Source organism: Nannospalax galili, unplaced genomic scaffold (assembly GCF_000622305.1).
Source record: "Nannospalax galili isolate Female #2095 unplaced genomic scaffold, S.galili_v1.0 scaffold627, whole genome shotgun sequence".
Taxonomy (NCBI): domain Eukaryota; kingdom Metazoa; phylum Chordata; class Mammalia; order Rodentia; family Spalacidae; genus Nannospalax; species Nannospalax galili.
The window spans coordinates 519659-544018 of record NW_008355786.1 but is presented as its reverse complement, the minus strand read 5'-3'; the positions used below and the strand labels follow the sequence as shown (position 1 = coordinate 544018).

Sequence of the window (24360 nt, the reverse complement as noted above, 5' to 3'; positions counted from 1 at the left end):
GGTGGTTAACAACCATCTGTAACTCCAGTTCCAGGGGATCCAACACCCTCTTCTGACCTTCCGGGCATTACACTGCACAGGTGTACACTCATACACATAAAATAAAACAATTTTAAAAAATTATGTCCCTCATGTAGTGGGGCCGGGGGTAATAAGGTTAGGGCGGAGATGAGGAGGTCTGAGTTTGCTCAACATACATTGTATGAAATTCTAAAAAAAAAAAGTCAATAAAAATATTAGAATTAAATACATAAAACAAAATTGCAAATCAATGTGATAGAAAAGGTACAAATGAAAGTCTTAGGTAAAAAGTTGGAACAGGGCCGGGTGTGGTGGCACATGCCTTTAATCCCAGCACTCGGGAGGTAGAGGCAGGCAGATCTCTGTGAGTTCAAGGCTAGCCTGGTCTACATAGTGAGTTCCAGTCCAGCTGGGGCTACAGGGAGACCCTGTCTCAAAAAGACCAAGAAAAGAAAAAGTTGGAACAGAAAAAAAATATGTCTCTATCAAGAAATGATGTATAACTTTAGAGTAATGTAGAAAGGGATTTCAGACTTGAGGAAATGTTGATGGCCTATGATTAAGAGAAAATAGAGCATTATTATGTCTGATTAAAAAAATTGACATTTGGAAGTCATTTGAGTTTTCACTAGGTTACTAATTCACATGTTCAAAAAGAAAAAAAAAAAAAAAACTAGAGGAAAATATGAGGGAAAAGTCAGCTCCCATTCCTGTCTTCCACCTCACCATCCAGACTGGTAATAGTATCAAGCAGGAAATCAGGCTGGCCTGATGGCTCAGCAGGTAAAGGGGCTTGATGCCAAGACTGATGACCTGAGTTCAGTCCCCAGGATCCAAATGGTAGACGAGACTTCTGCAGGCTGTCCTTTGACATCCTCATCTGTGCCATGCATACACACACACACACACAAATAAATGTAATAAAAAAATTTAAAAGATGGGGCTGGGAATGGCTCAGGGGTTAAGAGCACTTACTGCTCTTCCACTGGACCTGGGTTTGGTTCTAGCACTCACATGGTGGCTAAAACCTATTCTTAACTCGAGTTCCAGGAGATCCAGTACCCTCTTCTGGCCTCTGTGGAGATTGCATGACATAGATGCACTTACATACATGCAGGCAAAACACTCATACACATAAAAGGAAAAAAATTTAAAAAGAAGCAGTAGCTTTGAAGAATTGTGAATGTCATTTCTTATGTATCCAGAAATAAATAAATGTAAATATGTAATTTGCAAATATACAAGTCTTTCCCTCTACACAATTGGTAGTATTCATTTTTTCACATTAAAATTTTTAATTTTAGTAAAGGTCATTTACTAAAATAATTGCCTTTATTTCTTTTTAATTTTAATTTTTTTGAGATATGGTTTCATATGCAGCCTGGACTGGCCTTCAACTCACAGTCCTCCTGCCTTAGCCTCCCAAGTACCTGGGATTGCAGGCATGTGCCTCCATGCCTGCCTGTTATTTCTTTTTTAAACAGCCGTGCCATACTCCATCATATGGATGTAATAAACTCCAATAGTAGGCATTAGGCTGTTTGCTTGGTTACAATTGTTAGAAATAGGGCCACGGGAGTTGGAGAAATGAATCCCCAAAATTCATGTAAAGCCAGACACAGTGATGTGCACATCTGCAATCCCAGCACGTCTTTGGTGAGAGGAGAGGTAGAGAGAGGAGGATCCTGGGAAGTTCAGGAGAGGTAGCCTGGCATATACAGGGGCCAGGAGGCCCGCTGTCAAACCAAATGGAAGACAAGGACTGATACCTGGAGTTGTTCTCTGACCTCACATGCATGCTGTGGCACACATGCATCTGCACTCACACATACCAACATGCACACACATAAGCACATACACACAGAGACAGAAAAATAAGACTGCAATGTAAACCTGGCCTTAATCATTTTCACGTCATATCTGTAGGACAAATTCCTGAAGGTGGAATTGCTAAGTGAAATGCTATGTACATTTTCATAAACCATGTCAAACTGTCCTCACATATTGTATCAATACAGGCTCACATCAACAATGTATGGGAGGATCTGGTCTCCACCCTCACTGCCCCCATCAGCAAAGATGCCATAACACTTTTGGATTTTTGCTAACCTGATTAATATACATTTCTTCATTTATAGACAAACTTGAGCATCTTTAAAGATGTTTGGGTTTCCTCTTTAGATTTTTTTGCATTTATTTATTTATTATTTATTTATTTATGGTGTGTGCATGTGTATGTATGTGTAGCATGTGAGCACATGTGTGTTGCAGGATGCATGTGGAGGTCAGAGAACAACTGCAGGAGTTGGTGCTCTCCTTCTACCATGTGGATTCTGGGGATAAAACTCAGGCTGTCAGGTTTGGCAGCAAGCATCTTTACTTACTGAGCCATCTTGTCAGCCCTGGTTCTGCTTTTCAACTGCATGCACATGATCTTTCTAAGAAATGCACATTTGTATACTTGTTCATTTATAATTGGCTTGGACTGTGTGCAGGACGATGTAGGAGTAGATGAGTAGATTTGAGAGACACAGCCCAGTACATACACTGGTGGGAAGGATTCTGAGCTGTGGAGCCATTTATGAAACACTTACCTACATTTATGTATTTCTGCATCTACTTGTGTAAGTTACATGAAACTAACAGGAATGACTTTGACTGAAGTGATTTTTTCTTTCGTACTTTGTTATATTTTTTGAAGCTTTCTTTTCTTGTCTTTCTTGCTTTCATTTTCTTTCAGACAAGGTCTCATGTAGCTCAGCTAACCTCAGACTTCCCATGTAGCCAAAAATAATCTTGAACTCCTGATTCTCCTTCCTCTACCTTCTAAGTGCCAGGATTACAGACCGCAGACACTATGCTTGGCTTTTAAAACTTTTTGTACACTGTAACTTTTGTACATTGCAAACTTTTTAGTACATTGTACTAGAAGCTAGTTGATTTTCCCATTATGTTCATTTCCCAACCTTTTTTTTAAAGTAGGGTACAAGTGATGTTTTTTCAACTAGGAAAAACAAATGATATGAAAACATGCACACATACATGTACACAAGCTTACTTATAGTCTATATATACTTCTTTCTCTGTTGTGATGACCATTTTGAGACAGAGGGAAATCTACTTTTTAGAGCTCCTAAGAGGTTAACCAGAGTCCTAGGATTTCCTGTCCCAAGTTCTAGCCAGACGTGCACTCACTAGAAACACCGGAATGGGTTTCTCTTCCTCTTTCCTTACTTGGCAACTTCATCTGCCTCCAGTAAATCAGGAACCTAGCAGCCCAGCGGTGGCTTTAGGATGCAGATCCAGAATTTCCCATTTCTGAGGCCAGCTTCAGGCTCAGAGTCCAAGGGTGACCCCTGTTGGTGGAAATTAAATTTGCTCATTTTTCATGAGCCTCATCTCAGGCTGTGAGGATGTTTGAAGTTGACCTTCTGCTCTGCTGCTGGAGCCCACATCCAGCTGTGTCTTGCTTCCTATTTCTACTTGCTCCTCCGCTCCCTGGATGTTCTTGGGACACCAGGACTGGAGGCTTGGAGAATAGAGCCACAGATGTGGCCAGCCTTTCAAACTCTGCACAGCCATGCTGCTATACAGAGAGGGGGTCAGCTTTGGTAGTCAGTAGGTGGAGTGAGGTGACCTTTGTTTTAAGGGTCAGATGACTGGATGATGAAAAACACCAGACTCAGGCAAGTTGTAGAGCAGCGGGCAGATAGGATGTCACACTGCACAGGATGATGTCTGTGTATCCCAGGAAGTTGATGGGAGCCAAGTGCAGAGCGTGGAGGCTGGGCAGGGCTCTGTACCCCAGAGAGTACATGCCACTAACCAGCACTGCTTTTCTCTCTAAGGGGATCTTAGTAAGAATTAGAAAACTAACAGTCCTTTGTGTGACTAGCTCCCATCGCTTCATTGATAAGACTTGGATTTAGAAAAGTATGGATTGTAAATCCATCAGGCTCATGTTACTAGTATTTACCCAAAAAGATTACTCAGCATCCCAGTCCATCATGGAGTGCTGAGTGGAAGTGCTGAGTGGATATGGCTGGAGAATCTGGTTTTAGACATGTGGAGCCTGTTTGTAATTCATCAACATTGTTCTTTCCCCCTGGGGCATTGGCCAATGATAAAGAAAACTGAATACCAGAGGTATGAGCTGGGCACTTTCGAGCTTGGAGAAAGCATGACAAAGCACTTCTCAGAGCCCATCCCTAGGATAGAATCCTACCATTTCATCTCTCAGATGCCTGCGGAGACAAGCTACAGCCCTCTGTTCTGCAGTCAAGGGTCTGACCTCCATTGGTCTGAGGGGGAAAATCCACATGTGGCCCCAGTGAAGCTGATCCAAGCCCACATTTCTGCACTAGGCACAGGACTCAGCACCCAGCCAGTGCCCCAGTATCTGTGACCCTGGTATCTGGGGTTCCTTAAGAAAGGGAAGCGGTCAGTAATGACAGTGTGAGGACTGGGCAGGCACTTTGTAAGGGGTGGGTTCCAGTTCCATTTTGTTAGAAAGAAAGGACTCAGGGGCAGGGGGGCTGCCACAGGACCAGTTCATAGTGTTCTTGGAAGTCAAGGAAAGGCTGAGACTCTGGATCATTGTCTCTAGCCTTCTAGAAAAGGCCTGGAGGTGCAATACTGAGTTTCCCTGGTTCAGACAAGTGTCCAAAGTCTTTTGCTCAAAGGACCTGGACAAAGGCTTCCAAAGTATCTGCCTACCATAGACAGGCCCCAAAGCCCAGACTTAGATTCCTAAAGCTAGGAGAGGCACTGCCTAGAATGAAAACCTTCCTTTAGGCAGATCAGTCCTCATGGCCCTGGCTGGCAGGAAGAAAGAAATGTGTGTTTTTAGGTAGTAACCAGAGAATGGAGCTGAGTAGCAAGGTCTTAAAAAGGGAAGAGACAGAGAACTGCCATCAAAACCCTCATTTTAAAAAAAAAAAAAATATTTTTGAGACAAGGTCTCCCTATAGCCCCAGCTGGCCTGGAACTCACTATGTAGACCAGGCTAGCCGTGAACTCACAGAGATCCACTTGCCTCTGCCTCCCAAGTGCTGGGATTAAAGGCATGTGCCATCACACCTGGCTCAAAGCCCTCATTTTAAAGATTAAAATGAAATGGAAATAAAATTCCCAAGCCCCCATGAGCCTCAGAGTAGGCAAAGAACGGGCCCTCCGGTGCCCAGAAAGTTAGTGGCAGAGCATTAGGAGATGCCAGATGCCCCGTATAGGCTGTTTCCTGGGGCTCAGTGATGGTGCTGTCTTGTTTTGACCCTTGAGGACATTGGCCTGTCCAGGCACAGAGGTGCAGTGACTTCCCATCCCACGTGCAAGACTCTGACTTACCAAGCACCTGCTATGAGCAAGTATCTCCTGTATCTCACTGAAGTTCCCTCCCCAGACTCATGGAAGCCTGTGCTGGATAGTTTTAGTGTCAACTTGACACACCTGGGTTGAGGGAGCCTCAATTGGGGAATGTCCTTCATTGGACTGGCCTGTGGCCATGTCCATGGGGCACCTTCTTGATTGTTGAGTGATGTGGGAGGTGGTGGGTGGTGCCACCCCTGGGCAGGTGGGCCTGTGTTGCATAAGAAAGCAGGCTGAGCAGGGGCCAGGGGAGCAAGCCAGTAAGCAGCATTCCTCCATGGCCTGTGCTCCAGCTCCTGCTTCCAGGTTCCTGCCCTGAGTTCCTACCTTGGGCTCCGAGATGAACTGTGACTCTGGATATGTAAGCTAAATAAACCCTTTCCTCCCCCAAGTTGGTATTGGTCAGTGTTTTTTCACAGTAATGGAGAAACAAACTAGGACAGAGCCCAACCATGGAACCAAAAGCCCATGTTTCACTGTGGTGAAGATAACTGACTGTGACTGTGGGAACTCACTCCCACCCCTTTTTTTTTTTTTTTTTTTTTTTTTTTTTTTTTTTGATGCATGAGGACAGAGTTAAGCTGGGGTGTCTTCCCTCAGGAGCTGACCATCTGGTTATTATTATTATTACTATTATTATTGCTTGCTTGTTTTGAGTTCTCTCCTCTCTCTCTCTCCCCTCTCTCCCCTCTCCCCTCTCCCCTCTGCCTCACCTAGAATTTGACAAGTAAGCAGCTAGGCTAGCTGGCCAGCAAAGCCATGGATCCACCTGTCTCCACCTCCTCAGCGCTGGAATTACAAGCAAATGCTGGCACTCAAGGCTTGTTTACATAGACTCTGGAGAATCAAACTCAGGTCCTCAGATCTGAAAGTACTTTAGCGACTGAACCATCTCCGTAGCCCATGAATCCGCTTTCAAACCAAGGTTCCCCAACTGCAAGTCCATGCATCTTCCTCTCAGAGACCTCTAGATCCAAGCTAGCCAGGATTCTGTTGCTATGTCCACTTAAAAAAAATAGAAATTTGGAATCTAGCAGCCTGAGCCGAAAGTCTTGGCGGCTCTTTCTCCTCTCTGGTCGGGGTCGGCCTGTCCCTTAGGGACCCACTGGGCTCACACCCGCCTTCCACCGCCTCAGAGGTCAGCCGCTCTCGTCCTGGGCTCCAGCGCCCTCACCTGGTGGCCGCGGCAGGTCCCGGCACAAGGCTCCGGGGCTCTGGTATGCGGCTCCCGGAGCAGCCGCCAGAGCCCGCCCGGGTCCGGCTGCTGTGAGTCCGCCCCCCTCGGCAAGTGGGAGGACGCAGTTATGAGGCGGGGTGGAGGGGGCGGCGAGGGGGAGGGGGGATGCTCGCGGGCGCCGGGGGCTCTGGGTGGGGAGGAGCCAACCGCGAAGGCAGCTATAAAAAGCAGCAGCTGGGGCTGGCGGCTCCCAGCAAGCGAGAGCCAGAGAGCGCGCGGAGCTGGGCGAGGAGCAGCGCAGCGAGCCCCGGAGCGCAAGCAGCGCAGACTGTCGGTGGCCCGGTGCCGGGGCGCGAGCGGCCGGGATCTGCATCCCGCTTCCCAGGAGCTCCCAATCCAGCTGACCCACGCTCCGGAATTTGACGCCTGGGGTCAGCGACCGGACTCCGGGATGCTGAGCTTCTGGTCCGCGAGGCGTTGTACTGTCTGGGTCACCAACCGGAGGTAAGAGGGCCCGGCTGGGGCGCCAGGGCTGAGCGGATCCAGTCTCGGAGGGGAGAGGACAGTCGGGGTCCCGCGCTTCCCCTAGGCTTAGGGAAAACGTTACTCACCGGCCTGCTTGTCCGTCTTGCTCTGTGCTATCGGCCTCTGTCTGTCTGTCTGTCTGTCTGTTGGTCAGTCTGTCCGTGCCTGTGTTGGTGGGCACACGCCCTCGTCACCGTCCTCCCTGGGACGTCATCTCTGAGATCTTGGGATCCTTTACAAGTCGCAGGTGTGGAGGGACACGGGGCACCAATGTCCCCGAACGCATCCGACGGGAGGCAGATCTCTGCTTTCCGTAGGTTGTCTCCCTTTGGCACCAGAGGTTCACGCCCACGACAGGGTCTTACAGAAGAGGCATGGCACCGAGGCAGGTGTTGGAAGAAGCAGGGAGTCCCTCCCAGGGCAAGCAGTCCGAGCACCCCATGCCTAGTGGGATGCACCTCACAACAGGTCTGCGTCCGGCCGGCTGCTTCCACCTCCCCGCGGTCCTCGGGGCTCCCTCGCTTACCTCTGCACCTTCAGCTATGTGTTGGTGCGAGGACAGGCAGAGGTGATCCGATGTTAGGCGACCTCGACCACCTCCGCTGAAACTTCGACACTAAGCCTGGCAGCGCTGAAGAACATTTAGTGGCTCCTGGCTGCGGACATCGGCTGCTAGAAGGGTCACCCTTTATTGACGGGAAAGCCAGGGTCCTGATAGAGCTCAGCCCTGAGTGTGGCCAGGTCGCTAGTTCGCCACTCTGGGAGCGAGGGCCAGTGGCTTTCCAGAATGGAGACAGCGGGATGCTTGCGCTCTTGACCTGGAGCGCGACGCACCCAGGGGCATCAGCCGCACTCGCGCTCCCAGAGACTTCCTCACTTCCCAGAAGTTGGACACTTCCGCCAGCGCAGGTTCTGAGGTTCCCAGTCCAGTTCCGAGCAGCCCGCGCTGCCCACAGGTAAGAACTCTCTTTTAATGCTAAGCTTTTGATGTGAGAGCCAGGGCCTGGCTGCAGCCCCGTCTTGGAGACGGTGAACCCCGGAGCAGGTCATCTCCGTGGCCTGGAGAGGGATCTCAGAGGAGCCCTCGGGCTGGGAGCCGGCGGCTGTGCGTGCCCAGTCGCCGCGCCACCATGGACAGCTCCTAGCCACTCCTCCCCTTCGGCCTGGGGCCCTGGGTCTGGAGAGTAAGTCACATGCCTCCCTCACAGACCCAGGTGTTGGGACATTGGGGAGATGGAAAGGGACTGAGTCATGGAGACCTAGATGTTCTTTCAGAAGGCACAAACCACTCAGGAGGAAGCTTACCCTGCTGGAGGCTGAGCTTGCTCCTGACTCTGCAGACCTCTCCATGTCACTAGGGGCTTCCTTTATTTTTATGTGACACCATGGAGATCCCTCAGAAGGGTTACAAGACCCAGACAGTGAGATTAGATGTAATTGCACAGAACTGAAACTACATTCAATGTATGGCATAGGATTGTGTGTTTTGTTTATTAAAATACTTAATAAATATACTATTAGGAAGAGCATTAGTTTCACAGCTTAATGATAGAATAGTGAAGAAACCAGATAAGATGCAATTGCAAAGGAAGGGACTGAATGTATGTGCAAAAGCAGCTATATTCTTTTCTGATCCTAACAGTTTCCTCCAAAGCAGGAAACACTCCTGAGGTAGTTTCCAAAGGCTCTTCTTATCCCGGTAGATGATGGTTCAAATTGCTTACTTAGAAATGGGGTGAGACATAACACCCTGGGGGATTCTTCTCCCTCCTCTATTGAGAAATGACAAAGGATGGACTCTTCTTGTCAGCTCACCTATACAGTACAGAAGCAGGTGCTTTCTTTATGTTAAAAATGATAAACCCAGGTCTGTTCTGCCTGTGACTGAGGTACATATAGAATAAAAACAACACTTCTTATTAATAAGATGATATCTGTGACATTGGGAAAGTCAACTGTACTTCCTGTCACTGTTAGCCTGTCTCCTCATCTTTAAGTGGGGGCTAATGCAATCTGTGACTATGAGAACTGTTACAAGGCAAAGCATGTATGTCCAGTGTTGAGCACAGAGAACTTTCCTTAAAATGGTATTGATTACAAATGCATTCCAAAGAGTGCTGTGCATTTTTAAAATTATATTTACCAACCCTCTGTCCTCTTTCTTAACATAATAATTGAGAGAGACTCCATCTCCACCTTATTTTTACATTTGAGAACTCATTGCTGGAACCCACGATGCTCTCACAATGGTAAAAACATTATAATGGAAGAATTTTTTTTTTGGTGGGTTTTTTTTTTTTGAGGAATTTTTTTGTGAGGCAAATCAGTCAGCTGCTTTCCGCACCTGTACCATTTGGGGGAAAGAGTTTTTAAAAGTAACTTTCAGAATATTATTTAAGTCCTCTGGTCCAAATGATCAATTCTTCCTCATCCCTCTCTCACAATATCTTCTAAGGAGCTTCATTGTCTTTGAGTTGCAGCATGCTTGGGGCATTGGTGTGGGGGTCTCCAAGGCCTGGTTTCTGCCTAAGTGCAGTTTAGGGGCACAAGATGGACTTTGGTCTTAGTGGCCATGGAGAGATCGTGTTACAACACTCTTTCATGCTTGAGGTTTGCTTGAGTGTGTCAATTTGACCAAGACACTTGCTCACAACACTTTGGACCTAGCTGAATTTGGAAGTCTCACATTCTGCATTTTGGGTTTCTGTCTGATAGAAATCACTAGTATATGAAATATAGAAATAGTACATGAATATAGAAATTCAGATAATGGAGTTAAAAGAATAGTACGGCAATTGGAACCCCCACACTGCATGCATTCATATACTTATTTCTATCCATTTTATATTCTAGTGCCTTCAGATTTTCCTTCTTTCCCTCCTTAAATAGATCAGAAGCAATCTTTGTTTCCTCCACTTGAAGGGAATGGAGCTTAGGAGCAGCCAACAGGGACTCTTTCAGTGACTTCCTTCATTGGTGATGTGACTGCAGCAGAAGGTCCCAGGCCCCCAACGCACTCTGAAGTCTGGGATGTCTTCTGTGGACTACAGATTCCAGTCTCCAGGGTCCTTATGGCTTCCAGGTAAGGAAATGACTGGACACAGACCACTCTTGGGAAGCAGTGCCCACAAGGGGCAGACATGGCAAGGGTGGAAGAAAGGAACTCAGTGGCATTCTGCCTGTGGAAGCAGTGTCTGAGTCCCTGGACAGACAGATCAAATGGCAATGGTAGCACTCAGTGAGAAAGGCCAGTGGGATGGAAAGGGCGGCTCTAGTTACTGTCATTGGGCTTCTTTGAAGCCGGCTGCAAAAGCGAACCCTTTTAGTCCTGCGTGGTATTGACAGAGCAGCACTGTGGGCTGGATTAAGTGCACTTTGCATTTTAGCTGTAGCTCAAAAGACACATGCTCTCGTGGAGATTGGCTTTCCCAAAGGGAACAAAGTAATGTTTGTGAACTGCATCCACAAGATCCCATAACTACAAAAGTCTAGGTGACATATGTCTTTGTACATGGCGACAAATACACAGATGTTTCATCTCATCAGAGTAATGTATCAGCTGTCTCCTCAGTGCTTCTTTTCTTTTTTTCTTCACTATGTGGAGGCAGCTTCAGTTTCCTTTGAACAGGGGGCCGAGAGGATCTTACTCCCTTGACTCTGTTGGGTTGGCAGGGGTTGGGAGTGGGTCGTGGAGAGACTTACCGGGCCTGTGTTTCTTTCTGTCGATTTCCCAGCTGCTCATGATGGGCTTCACCTTCCCCAAAGCCTGACGTGGAAACTTTGTAGATTTAGATAGGATGATGGCTGTCATGGTGACTTTTATTAGTCTCTGCACCTTGCTGTCTAGCCTCTCCCTTGGGGCCATTCTGGCCTCTCTGGCAGGTTCTGTGGTTTTTTCTTTTTTTCTTTTTTTCTTTTTTTTTTTAATCTTCTGTCTGCCCTGGTGCCAGACTTTGTTCTAGCCCAGGTCCCTGGCAGGGAGGCTTCTTGCAGAGAAATGTCATCAAATATACATTATATTGCTGCTTAGTTCCCTTGGTGCCAGGAAACACACATGCCCTCCCAGAGGAAGAGGTGCTCCTTCCTGCCCCCTTTTATTTTCTAGGACCTGCCCTCAAACTCGGCCTGGCTCCCCTAGGTTCTGTTTGGCTCCAGGGAGCTGAATATGGCCTTTTCTACCAGACCTGCAGGTCTGGGAAGCCTTTGGAAGCCCAGACAGATCTTCCCCATAAAACATCCACTCCTAGCAAGACTCCCTCTCTCCACCCTAGACAACGTGACTCCTTGCTTTGGAAAATCACTTAGGTATTCTCTTTGAATCTTCTGCAAGGGCAACAAGACTGCAGGATTACCCACAGCTTGAGTGTATAGTGCTTGGACCAGACAACCGCTCTAGAAAGACTTGGACATTTCTTTGTGGAAGAGCTTAGCCATTAGACACTTTTTCTGTCACAGGGAAGACATGACCAGAGCCTGGCTGATGGTTTTTCCATGCAGAGTGTGCATGGTAGACTGCTGTCTCTCCTGTTTCTAGGAAGCATGAGGGGTCAGGAGGGCTGCAAGCTTTCCCAGAAGCCTGCTGCACAGGTGGCCCTCTTTGAGCTAAGGAGTTTGTGCTGTTGGTCTGAGTCTTTATAGTTGTATGGCATGGGACTGAGGGCACTCTAGAGGACAGGAAGATAGGACCCAGACTTCCTTTCCTGTGGCTGTGCTACTCAGGAGTGATGGGGTCACTGGAGCATCTCTTGGAGACTGGACAAAAGGTGATGGTCATTGTGATTCTGCTCCCTGCCTGGACTGGCTGCCAGATCTTAGGCTGAATCCTTGGCTCTTCCAATCATCTGCATCCTTACCTGTTTAGATCAGAGGAGCTTCTTAGGTTTGAACATGGGGCAAGCCACAGGGATGCTTGAGAAAGCGTGAGTTCTGACTTGGCAGATGTGGGGTGGGTTTGAGGGGTCTGCATTTCTGGTTTTGAAACTCTCCTTGAGTGTGAGTACCTGCATCATTACCAGCATTCTGTGATTCAGACTAACTCATTTTGGTGTAATTTAAGCCAGTTTCTGTTGTCCAAGTACATGGAGCCAAGCTGGCCCATGACCTCCTAATGACCTTATAAAGACCCTTCAAATTCCTGGAGATAATTACGGTTGTTCTTAAGCTGTCTTATCAGCAGACTAAATATCTTGAACCCTTTTTCCCTGTCATAATAAATTTCCCGGAACTTTCTGGACCCAGTTACTTTTAAATGCGAGATTATTGTGCAAATGGCAATTTATCTTTGCCTGGCAGGAACATTTGAATGCAATTTTGGTGGCATTAAGAGATCACTTGGGGAATTTCATCTAACTCTGGCCCTAGACAGTGAGAATGTATGTTACATTTAAACAACTTTTCTGTACTCTAAAAGATCACAACTTCTTTTTTTTAACCTGAAAATGAAGCTTAAAGCCCATTATCTTCCTCAGTCCCCCTTCCCTAAAGAATTCCTGGGATGGGTGAGCTGCTCATCACAAATGCATTCTGGTAGCCTGAGATGCAGGTGTGCTCTTGCAGTCTGTCAACCACCACCACATTTGGAAGCTGAAGATAGAGAAGTCTGTGATTATTTGTGTGGCAGATAATCCTGAATTAGCTCTGGGGAGGCAGAGTTGAAGGCATGGTCCGAGATCTCAAGGAGTTAACAGTATAGAGGGGGACATCAAAGTCAGAAGTCACCCCACAGTTTGTGGGGGACCAGGACAGATGGCTCTCGGGACCAGCTAGGGAAACAGGAGTCATCAACTCAGCTAGAGGCAGCGCTAGGAAGCCTGATGGAGAAAGGGGCTATGGGGAGTCTGGAAGAGTTCACAGGCATTTTCAGGGATCTTTAGCTTAAGCAATGATGGGACACAGAAGCACCCCACACAGAGGGAAAGGCACAGAGAAAGGTCTAGATGCACCAATAGCCCTATGCCCTGCAACTCTTAGGTGCATGAAGCTCCTTACCTTCCTTGGGAACATAGACTTCCTGACATGCCCAGACCTTGGAGAAGAATAAGTCCTGCCAAACAGTGGTAGGTCTTGGGGCCTTTCATTTCCTGGACTAGTCGTTTAAAAATGAGTTTAATTATAAAATGCTATATGCTTCTAAAATCTGATTAAATCCCACTCACCAGATTTTTAAAAATGACTGTTTAGAAGTGGGAGCTACATATTTGTCTTGAGACCCACAAAGGGTTCCAAAGATCCTTCAGGGTTCCCAGGCACAGGCTTGAAAAACTTTTGTCTGGGATTTTTTCATTTTGCCACAGAAAGCCATAATAATATAATGTTATCTGAGTTTTATTACAGTCTGTCTTACTGTGTCTTAAAAAATATTCTAATGTCTTGCTGTCTTTTTTTTAATGGTGTATGTATCAACAATTTTCAAAGAATTGAGACTAGAATTATCTTGCGTGTGATAATCTAAATAATACAGGGGACAAGTTTTGCCACTAGCAAAGGCTCTCCAACAAGTGTTGGTCCGGAAAACTCAAGTTGAACATACCATGGGAGGAAGCAGTGCAGCTGTGAGCTTTCAACAAAAATAGGCTTTTTATTTTCAATTCTGCCAATCAATCTTAAATCTTCTAAGATGTTCAGATACTGTGAATGCTAGTAAGGGAAAAATTGGTTTATTTCTTGGATATAAAAGTTAACACATTCTATGGAGGACCTGGCATCCATTTTCTTTAATGCAAAGTAGCCCAATTTGAATGCAAAGTGTTTTTCAAGGCAGGGTTTGAAAAGGAGAAGGAAGGTTATAGGTAAGCATGGAAGAGTTTGACTGGCAAGACAATCCAAGGTGTGGCTTCTGTGAGCCTACCACAAACTCTAAGAAGGAAATTGATACCTGAGTGGGACAATTGCTGAATACAGCCTGCCCATCACTGATGAGTAGTCTCAATCCTTTAAAGGGGACCTAGAGAGCCTCTTCTGAGCCCAGGATCAGCTCTTGCAACACAGCCGTATCAAGGATTTAACATGGTGAAAGCCACTCTTGTTAAGTCCAGAGGAAAAAAACGCTTCTGTCTTTGGAAGAATCTGCAGGATATGTGAGGAACCGTAGCAGATGGAAGGGACACACTGACACAGATTCCTCCAGGATGGGCATCAGTGCTTGCTTGGGCCTCCTTCTGCCAGGTGGACCAATAAGTTGTGCAGAGCAGTATCAGAGAAAGCTGGGGTCAGAGGGTGATCTCTGAAGGGCATCTGGCCTTTCTGCTGCATTGCCATGGCAACTGGAATGCTGGGCTGAGCACTAGCTGAGCACTAGCTCTCAAAGCATGGGATCTCAGCCTCTCCTTCCTTCTTAGGCGTTTCCTCGGGCCAGACTCAGGGCAGCTGACCTCCGGAGAGGGGAGACAACAGACCCTGGTTCCCTCCGTTCCATGGAACTGTCTATCTAGGGGACTAGCAGATGGCAAGCCTGAGCTATCATAGAGTGTAGAGGCTGCTGCTTGGCTATCACCATGCTTCAGCTCCACTTCCCCCTCCCTTCCTGAGGGACCATGGTAACTGTAGGTGAAACTTGAGGACACTGATTAAAAGAGGGAGACTTGGGTGGTACTTCTGTCTGGCATCTAATCTAAACCATACTCACCTGCCTTCTTAAAAAAACGTTGTGTGTGTGTGTGTGTGTGTGTGTGTGTGTGTATTTATGTGCAGTGTGTGTGTGTGAGTGCATATGCACGTGTGTGCCTGTGTGTGGAGGCCAGAGATCAACATTGGGTATCTTCCTCAATTGCTGTCCATCTTATTTTTTGAGACACGATCTCTTATTGAACCTGGAGCTCACAGATTCAACTAGTCTGGTTGGCCAGCAAGCCCCAGGGACCCTCCTGTCTCTACCTCCCCAGTGCTGGGATTATAGGCACATGCCACTGCATCCGGCTTTTACATGGGTGCCAGAGTCATGCCCAGGTCTTTCTGCTTATGCAGCAAGTACTTTACCAGCCAAGCCTTCTCCCAGACTTGCCTCCTCCTTTAGAGGGCATTCGCCATGCTTTCTGGTGGGGACACTTGTTGCTTCCCTGTCGCCTTGAAGCTTCAGTGTGTGGCAGGATACAGATGCTCTTCCTCTAAAGGAGAGTAGAAATCAGCCCCAAAAGGAGTTGCACAGGGGAGCAAGTTTGGATAAATCATTCAAAAAATGTTTTTAAACAAATTGGTGGTTTGTGACAAGCGCATTTCAAAACTGGATTATAGCTCTGAGTAATTCCTGCATGTGCTCATTTTCCAAAGGTTTGGGTTCAGGAAAACCTCAGACATCATGGCTAAGTACTTTTCCTTTGCTTCCCTTTAAAAAAAAATCCTGTTTATTTTCAGAGGAATTTAATCCATATACTCCAGATCCATTTCCATGTTACTCAGCAAAACATTGCTTTTTTCTGCTGTTGCTAAACCCCAAGTGAGTTCACACATTCCTCCTGCCTCCGACTCATGCACATCGCTCACAGTTGAGCAACCCCACAGTGGTCCACTGCATGCTAGGAAATGTAGGTACTAGAGGCAAAAGGAAAAAAAAAATCAATGACACTGACCCTGTTCTTACTGTATATTTTGTGCCTTGGTTCCTCATGGATTGTTTTACCTGAATTTTAAAATGTGGCGTTACAATATTATTTATATCAAGCTTTTTGTTATTCATGGTGGTTTTGTGTGTGTGTGTGTTCTCTTTATTTTTATTTTACACCTAAGATAAATACTTGCCTCACCCTAGGCTAAAGTCTTTACTTTGAGTGTTGTCTTAAGCAAGCCTGCGGGGATGCTAAAGGTGCCCATGGCTCCCTTGAAATGTGGGACTCTAGGAACCAGGGGCAGAAGAGACATGCAAGCCCACTGTAGACTCTGTAGATAAAGCTACCTGCTCCCTCCTCCCTTGCTTACCTGCCTTCTAGCTCAGGAAGAAACTGGTGTCCCATGGGAGGACCCTATATATATAGATTCTGCTGCACTGCTGTGTAACTGTGCCTGTGATTCATTCTCTCTCTCTCTCTCTCTCTCTCTCTCTCTCTCTCTCTCTCTCCCTCTCCTCCTCTCTCTCCCTCCCTCCCCTCCCTCCATCCTTTGAAATAGAGTCTCATGCATCCAAGACTGAACTTGAACTCCATATGTAGCTGAGGAGGACCTTGAATTTTTGATCCTCCTGTCTCTACCTCCTAAGTACTGGGATTACAAGTGTGTGCCACCAAGCCAGGTTTCTGTGGTACTAGGGGAGGAATTCAGGGCCGTGTGCGTGCTAGGCAGACACTCGACTGACTGAGCTACATCCTGAGCCCATGTCTCTGTGACTTCTGAAGCAGCTGCTGACACTGTCATATTCCCCAGTTCAGTTCCAGGTAGTGAGGGAGAACATATTTGGAGGATTTGGGCTTCAGTATTTCCAGACACATGGCTTTCTTCTTGTTGCAATGACTGCAAAAATACAAAGGCCGGTGGTGTCTGTCAGGATCACAGCTTCCAATCAGCTCAGAGATGCCGCTGACCATGTAATTGTGGGTTGTGGGCATGCTGGAACTTTCTAGGTGGCTGAGAAAGAGCTTAAATCTGTTTCAGATTTTTTAAATCATAGGGTAAGCTTGTTACAAATGGTAACACATCAACATCTTCTAGAATTTTTTGAGAATGACCTTGCATGCAGTGAAGGTGATTTTTCCTTTAAACATCCCCATAGACAGTTGCTTTAAATAAGAAGCTATTTTTTGACATGCAAAAAAGGGAGAGAGATGATGCTTCTATTGAATCATGAGCATGAAGTCATTCGTGTAAAATCAAGTTGAGAGGAATGGCAACCCCAGTGCACTCACTGTTGATTCATGGATTTGTAACAGCGGGGATTAGAGATATCTTCATTGTCTCTTGTCAATGGAGAAGAATCTCACAGCTTAACTGGGGAGATAGACAGACAGACCCTCCTACAATCTGGACTGTAAGAGGTGTGAACAAAGCAATATGGAACACAGATGAGAGCACAAACAGCTTTACAGGGAAGGCCTTAAAGAGCACAAGTTGGAAGCCCAAGAACGGAGAGTTAGGAAGGAGGCAAGAGCCTGAACCAAATGCAGAAAAGCTAGAAAATGGCTGTTTGGAGAACTAGGAGTCTCTTGGAATTGGAAGTGAGATCAGGAAAAGATGGATCAGGTAAAGATCACTCTTGAAAGCTGAGTCTGGGAGCCTAGCCTTTAACCTGAGTGACTCTGACTGGAGAAGTGTGTGACCAGGAGGCAGGCATTAGGCTTCTGTTCCTGGTGGCAAGTGGCTTATCCATTCTGGCAGGGGGTACATTCCAGAATCCCCACGGAGAAGGTAACTGCTCCAGCTCAGTGAAGACCCACCAGAAGGATAATGTCACTGCACTCTCTAATCACTGGTAGCAGTACCACGGGCCCAAGTGGGGTGGTGACAGGGAGCTCTACATGAGAAACATCATAGGGTCTTGGAGCCCACTTCCTGGGCTTGGTTCCCTTGCAGATGGAGTTCCAAGGGTTCAAGGTTAAGTTTCTGGTCTCGTCATTTATCTCAACCTCTTGCCCCACACTCCCTGCCGGTACTGGTTGATGGAGGCTGGTTTTCTGTGCCCAGTGTCATAGCATAGCAAGGGTGGGGTATTCATCCTGTAGCTTTTGCTGATTTCAAATTTTTTTCTAACTCTTCAAAAGTTCTTAGGAAGAATTTTTAGATAAAGGATGCTTAGCCTCTACCTTCAGGGGCAGGATTGTCTTCTCAACCAGAAGGTAGCCTTTGCTTGCTTGACTCCACTCACTGTGTGACTAATTTGGTAGTGTGCCAGAGTTAGCCCATAATATCACAGAGGCCACTGGGGAAGGAGCAGTGAACAGAACATGACAGTTCAGAGCAGTACTGTCCCACAGACATACAGTGAGAGCCACAGATGGAATTCTGAATTTTCTAGTCACCCTGTTAAAGTGAAAAGGGATTGGGCAAAATTAATTTTCATGAGGCTAGGGAGATAGCTAAGCAGGTAAAGTGCTTGCCTCACAAATGTGAGGACTGGATTTTAGATAGCATCCACAGAAATGCTGGGTTAGTGTGGTAGTTCCCCAGTAACACCAGAGTTCAGGAGGCAGAGCAAGCTGGCTAGTTAGACTAACCAAACCAGTGAGTTCTGGATTCAAGTAAAATACCTTTCCTCAACAAATATAAGATAGAGAGGGATCAAGGAAAACACTGTGTCAACCTCTGGCTTATGCATGCATATGCACACGTACATACACACACACACAAATCCCATTTTTCACAATATATTATATTGAAACTATTGTGACTTCAACAATATAATCTATGGACAGTAATCGCTCTAGAAATATTGAGCTAGCATGTATCTTTTTCATAAAAACTCTTCAAAATTAGTATGTATCATCTACTTCTAGCACAATTTTTCAGACTAGCTGTTCTTTCAACATTTAGTAGCTATGTGGAACTAGTCCAGAGGGAGGGAGGGAGAGGAAGAAGAGTACACAGGACACATGCAGAAATTTCAAACTGTGGTCAGAGACACAAATAAAACATCCAACCTCTCAGGAGGGACAATAGTCAGGGGATCTGGTTGCACTGCCTGGCAGAATAGAATTGGAAGCATGGGGGAGATTTTTTTCTTTTAAAAGTCCCCTCCTGACAGCTTTCAGAAGATCCATGTGGGAGGGGGTAGGTATTGATAGGCAGTGCTTAGCAAAAGTGCACGCAGGAAAAGGCACAGGAGGTTGGGGGACTGGGGTCAGGACAAGGTAATAAAGTGTGAGATGAGAGGAAGGCAGAACATGGACAGGTCCAAATGGAGTTTAGGAGACAGTGGGCAGGATTCAGTGAATGAATGAATATGGGCTGAGGGAGGGGAAGAAGCCCTAGGAGACTCCTAGGTTTGGGGCTTGAGCATTGTGTCGATGTTGGGAAGATTGGAGAAAGTGACCTTGGTCATCAGGTTGACCAAACAAGGAACCCTGAAAAATTCAACAGGAATTATCTGTTGCTTAAAAATAAACCAACCTCTTTGAAATACTTTGGAATTATAGTTAGCTTTGATGGAGGCTGTTATAAAATGACTTCTAATCCCTTTTGCAATTTGGTATTGCAAAGATACACAGTCTGTATCAGAAAATATTTCTGCAGAGAGGTGTCTTTGTCCACAAAAAGCTTTTTTTCCCCCACAAAACTTATCAGGGATGTTAAACAGAGATTCTAGCTACCGTCAGAACTATAGAATGCTTTGTAAATGGCAAGCAGAGGTGACATCCAGGACCATTAATGGATGCCCCTGACATGTCCATTTTTCATCTCAGAGAGCGCTGACTGAGAACCTGAAACCTAAGGTGTGCGCCAGTGGAGACTGACAGGAAATGAATGAGCAGACTATGGTATTCTAGGTGAAGTGCGCTCATCACAGGACTCATGGAGCATGCTCTGTATCCCACTTAGGCCTGTGATAAACCACCCATGCATTTGTCAATCTGACCTGTTTACTGAAAAAGCTTATAGGGGCTTGAAAGCTCTGAGTCATTGTCAGGGAGATCAATAAAACCAAAAGATAGAGCTTTGCTTAGGCCCTATATTCTGCAGGCATTTATTAACCAGCCACTCTACACCAGAGAGGGGAGGACTTAAAACCCAGTAATTACTTCTATTTTATAATCCCGGGGTAGTGCTGGGGGTGGATAGGGTGCAGTCATGTGAACAAATGAGAATAATATATGTGTCTAAAAAGTCAATGAGAGGCCAGAAAAGGGAAAAGGTTTCCTTATTTTTGAGGAAACTGGTGCTTATTTGAACTTTACAAAATTTAGTTAGAATGTGTCTGTTGATTAGAGAAGGGCACTTTGGGCAAAGAGAGAACAGATAACCTGGTGCATTAAAGGAGCTATGGGCAGAAGGGAACCCTGGGCCTTGGAGGTTCTTCATGACAGTAGACATATGATCTCACTAGTGAGTGTGTAATGCCAGACTGCTTGCAGGGTGTCATGCCACAGTGTAGAAGGGAAATGCGCATCCATTAATCATTCATTAATTCATCCATCCACTCATCACACTAATGCTTGCCTCTGTATGAGTACTGGGTACTGTACTGAACCATCCTAGTTTAAAGGTTTTTGGATGAAGGAGCAATAACCAGGATCTGAGTGCCAGGGGAGACATTTGATTAAATTTTTAAAAAGAATATGCATGTTGCATGTGTATGTACATTTAACAGGCTTCTATTTTGTAAGTAACATCAGATTAACTGTGGTTATCACTTGGTAATTACAAAAACAGAAAAAAACATCTCTACCCCCCTGATAGAGCCCTGGTAAGAGTTTTGGTGAATAGTTTTCTGGCATTACCAAGTGTTTTTATAGTGCATTGGTATAACTTTACCTTACAAGTTCTGAAGTGTTTGTCTCAATTTTCAAAGTCATCAGTTTAATTGTTCTTAAAGGACATCAAATTCCTTTCTAAATTTATACTATTAGAAATAAAAAGGACTATATAACACTCTCTCTCATTTTAATAGATTTACATAGTACAGATTCCTAGCAATGGGATGAAATGGTTGAAGGTGTGTGAATATTTGATTCTTCATTCATGGGGCTAAAAATGTATTCAAGTTAACACTGCCTTTGTTATAATAGTGCAAGAATCACCAGTAGTCTACATTATTAAGATGAAAATTTCATTTTAGTGGGTGAAAAATCCTAGATATATTTTTATACACATAGTTGTTTGTATTTATTACTGGTGAGGTTGAAAATAGTCCTGTGGGTTTGCTAGCTATTTTTGTTACTTGTTCAAGTTGTCACTCTATTCTATGCTGACTTATTAGGTATTCACATTTTTCTTACAATTTATGTGATTCCTACAAATTTGTATACTTCTCCTTTCTTTTTTTGCTTTTTGTAAAATACGATATGTGCAATATTTTCACGCAATCCAGTCTGTCAGACAGGTGCATCTTGATCTCTTTTATCAAAGAAAATTCTAGAGCTATCTAGTGAGTTGATGTTTAAGCTCTCTGACCTGTTTGGAATTATTCCAGTTCATTGTACAAGGAGAGACACTAACTCCATCAGCCCTTCAATTTACTAACCTGTTATCCCAGCACAATGCCATTGAACAATCTTTCCTTTATCCGTTGATTAGTGCTGCCAGGAAAAGTGTATTTGATCCAGTTACCAATGTGGAGATAACAGGAATGCGATAAAGCTAGCGCTGCAGGAATTCAGGCAGACACTTGATCTGACCATCTGGGCTGACTTCATCAACTACCTCTAAGCAGACCAAGCCTGCATATGTCTGAGGCCCTGGAGCGCAGACATTCTGCTCTGAGGATTTAGCCAAGTGGTGATTAGGCTGTGGTGTGCTGGGGTGCTGGCTGCCTGGTGTTGGAGCAGGGCAGTCCTTTTACAGGGTTGGCTAGAAAGCCCTTTCCTAGGTATGGCATCTAAGTTTCTCTCCACCAGATGCCACACATAGGGCTCCCCTTGGCCCAGACTGCAGATGTCACAGTTGTAAGTTCAGGAGATAGGAGTTTATGCAGGATTTAATTCACAAATGGTGGAAGAGGTAGCTGAAATCACCCACTGTCCTCTGGGTTCTCTGGAGGTATGCTGTGTGTGATCTTGTCTCTGCTCAGGGTAAGAAGGCCGCAGACTTCAGGCCTTATTTAACTACTGAGCTCAGGGCTCATGGCAGGAGCTCACAGAGCTTGAGGTAGCCTTCCTTAGAGGAAGCAACTGAGAGATATAGCATTGGTTTAGGTAACTTTCTTTGAGCTGATCAAAGTTTTCCTTACTAAAATCCTGGAAGCCTAGAATGCTAGCCCAGACCTATAATCCCAGCACTCTGGAGACTGAGGCAGGAGAATCACAAACTTGATGGCTATGTAAGATACATAGTAAGTTCCATGGCAGCTTGGCTACATAGGGAGATGTCTAAAAAAAAAAAAAAATCCCGGGAAACCTAGCTTTTGATCTCATCTTTGGGACTTGCTCCTCACTCTGGCTTTATAGTTTACTGTTTGTCATGGGCATGCTCTTTGAGGGGTCTGCACAAACCATAGCTTCAAAACTTTATATATCCGGATTAGACAGGAAACTTGCAAGGTAGTTAATGTCCCCACTGAGTCTGGTCATGTTTGAAATAGTCCAGTCCTCAGGATAGGGGCAAAAGCATTGACTTTGCTCCTTCTGATACCTGGTCAAGGGCCTGTGATAAACTGACACTATTGACTCAGAGGTCTGGGTCCAATGGGGAAGTAGTTCGTCGTTGCACAGCATCTTCTTTCCAGAGTCTGGTCTAGGTATGTCCCCCTTTGGTTCTAGCAACACACCAGGACTTGCCATGGTCCTTTGGACATAGTGGTATTTTGTTACCATTTTTTTCTGTTACACATGTTTTTTTCTCTAACCAGTAGTCCAACAAACTGTTGTTCTTTCTTCCTGGCCAAACCCAGGCATCCCCTCCTCTGAGAATTTCCCAACATGCCTTCATCAACATATCAGTAAGTTACTGCTATGTAACAAAAAATACCCTGGTCAGTGGTTTAAGCAATCATCATACATCTTCAGTCTGTGGATGGGCCAGCTACTTTCACTGGTGGAGATAGGGTTTGCAGATCTTGATGAGCTCCTGGATCTCTGTGTAGTTGGCAGACAGCTAAAGCTGGCTGGTCTAGAACAGCCTAACCCACATGTCTGGCCTTGGTCAGCTGTCTTTTGAAGGAAAGAGAGTAACAGGTCCATATGTCTCTCATTACCAACAAATCAGTCCAGATCTGTCCCTGAGGTGACTGATACAGTCCTGTGAGGGAAAGGTAGCAAGCAAGCATGTTGTCCTTGAGGCACAGACCTCTCAGCTCAGTGCTACACTTGTTTTCTTTTTGTTTTCCTTTCCCTTCCTTCCTTCCCTCCCTCTCTCTCTTCCTTCCTCCTCTTCTTTCTCCCTTCTTCCTTCTCTTCCCCTCTTTCTTTCTCTTTCTTTTTTCTTTCTGACTGAAGCAAGGCCAGTTCCTATAAAGAAGAGATTTTGATTCTGTCTTTTGATGAAAGAAGCTGTAAAATTGTTATAAAGAACATGGATCCAAGAAAGGCAGGAAGGGGGGAGAAGGGGAAGCATTAGATCAACTCACCATGTCCACTGTTGATAAAAACCCCTCTCGTATTGTGGCATTTGATACACTGATAAGTCAAATTGCATTGTTTATCTGTCTGAGTCTAACTCTGCCAACATGGCCTTGCATTGGTTTCCTCTAACATCTCGTTGTCAGGTCCTCTCTTTGGGATATGTTGGGTTGAGTGCACTAGCAAGGCACAGGGTGGGAGTGGGATGTCTAAGAGAACACTTGCTCAGAATTTCAACTACAGGTCCTGAAGCCAAATTAAACTCTCAGTGGCTGCAGGGCAAGGCCAGAGTCCAAAGGAAGCCTTGCTGTCCCTTCGTCATTCTTGGTGCCCCTGCCTCTGCCTTTAGCCAGGAACAGCAGCCCTGCCAGAGGCAGCTCCAACTCTGACCCACAGCATCAGCAGTGTGGCCCCGAGGGGGCCTGCCCACACACCGGATGTTGACATGGGCACAGCTCTCCAGCACCAGCTTTCATGGATGGTCTCATCATTTTTTAAAATAATGACCACGGGGCGTAGGCTGGCTGGAATACTGACATCACTTTCCTGCAATTCTGGGTCAGTTCCTATTGCTTTTCTCTGCATATTTAAGTGACTGGAATAAATCTGGTTGGGTACATGTTCTGGAAGGTTCCTCATATGCCCACATGCCTGTCCTGGGATGTGATCAAGATGGCATTAGCTTTGGAGTTAGAGGTCCTGGGTTATAGGTTATGAAAGCAGTTTGTGTAGGAACTGGTACTGTTACTGACAGTCTAACCTCTCCAGGACTGTGTTTCCTATTTGTACAACAGTGATAACAAGCCTTGGTTTTGTGAAGTGAGGAAAATGAATCGGGATCTTCTCTAAGAGCTGCTGTCTGCATCACTTTGATCTGCTGTGATGAAGTAACAGTGGCTTGTAGCTGATTGAAGTTTGTTCTGAAGGCTGGAAGTCTGAGGTCAGGGTGCAGTGTGGTTGTGCTTTAGTGAGGGCCATCCCTGCCTTACAAACAGCCATCCTTTGATTATTTTTATCTTACAGAGGCGAGAGACAGACAGAGAGAGAAAGAGGGAGGGGAGAGAGAGAGAGAGAGAGAGAGAGAGAGAGAGAGAGAGAGAGAGAGAGAGATAAATATCTACCTGGGGTCTGTGTATGACGACT

General features: G+C 45.7%; 1 protein-coding gene across 1 annotated transcript in view; it reads left to right on the top strand.

Moving 5' to 3' along the window:
* Positions 1-6831: 6831 nt before the first annotated feature.
* The window catches only part of Cemip (cell migration inducing hyaluronidase 1), a gene marked incomplete in the record, with an annotated part of 167393 nt that continues 149864 nt past the window's right edge, over positions 6832-24360 (top strand). Inside the window, 1 exon segment of the mRNA XM_008853400.3 lies at positions 6832-7066. Coding sequence (XP_008851622.1) covers positions 7014-7066 — 53 coding nt within the window.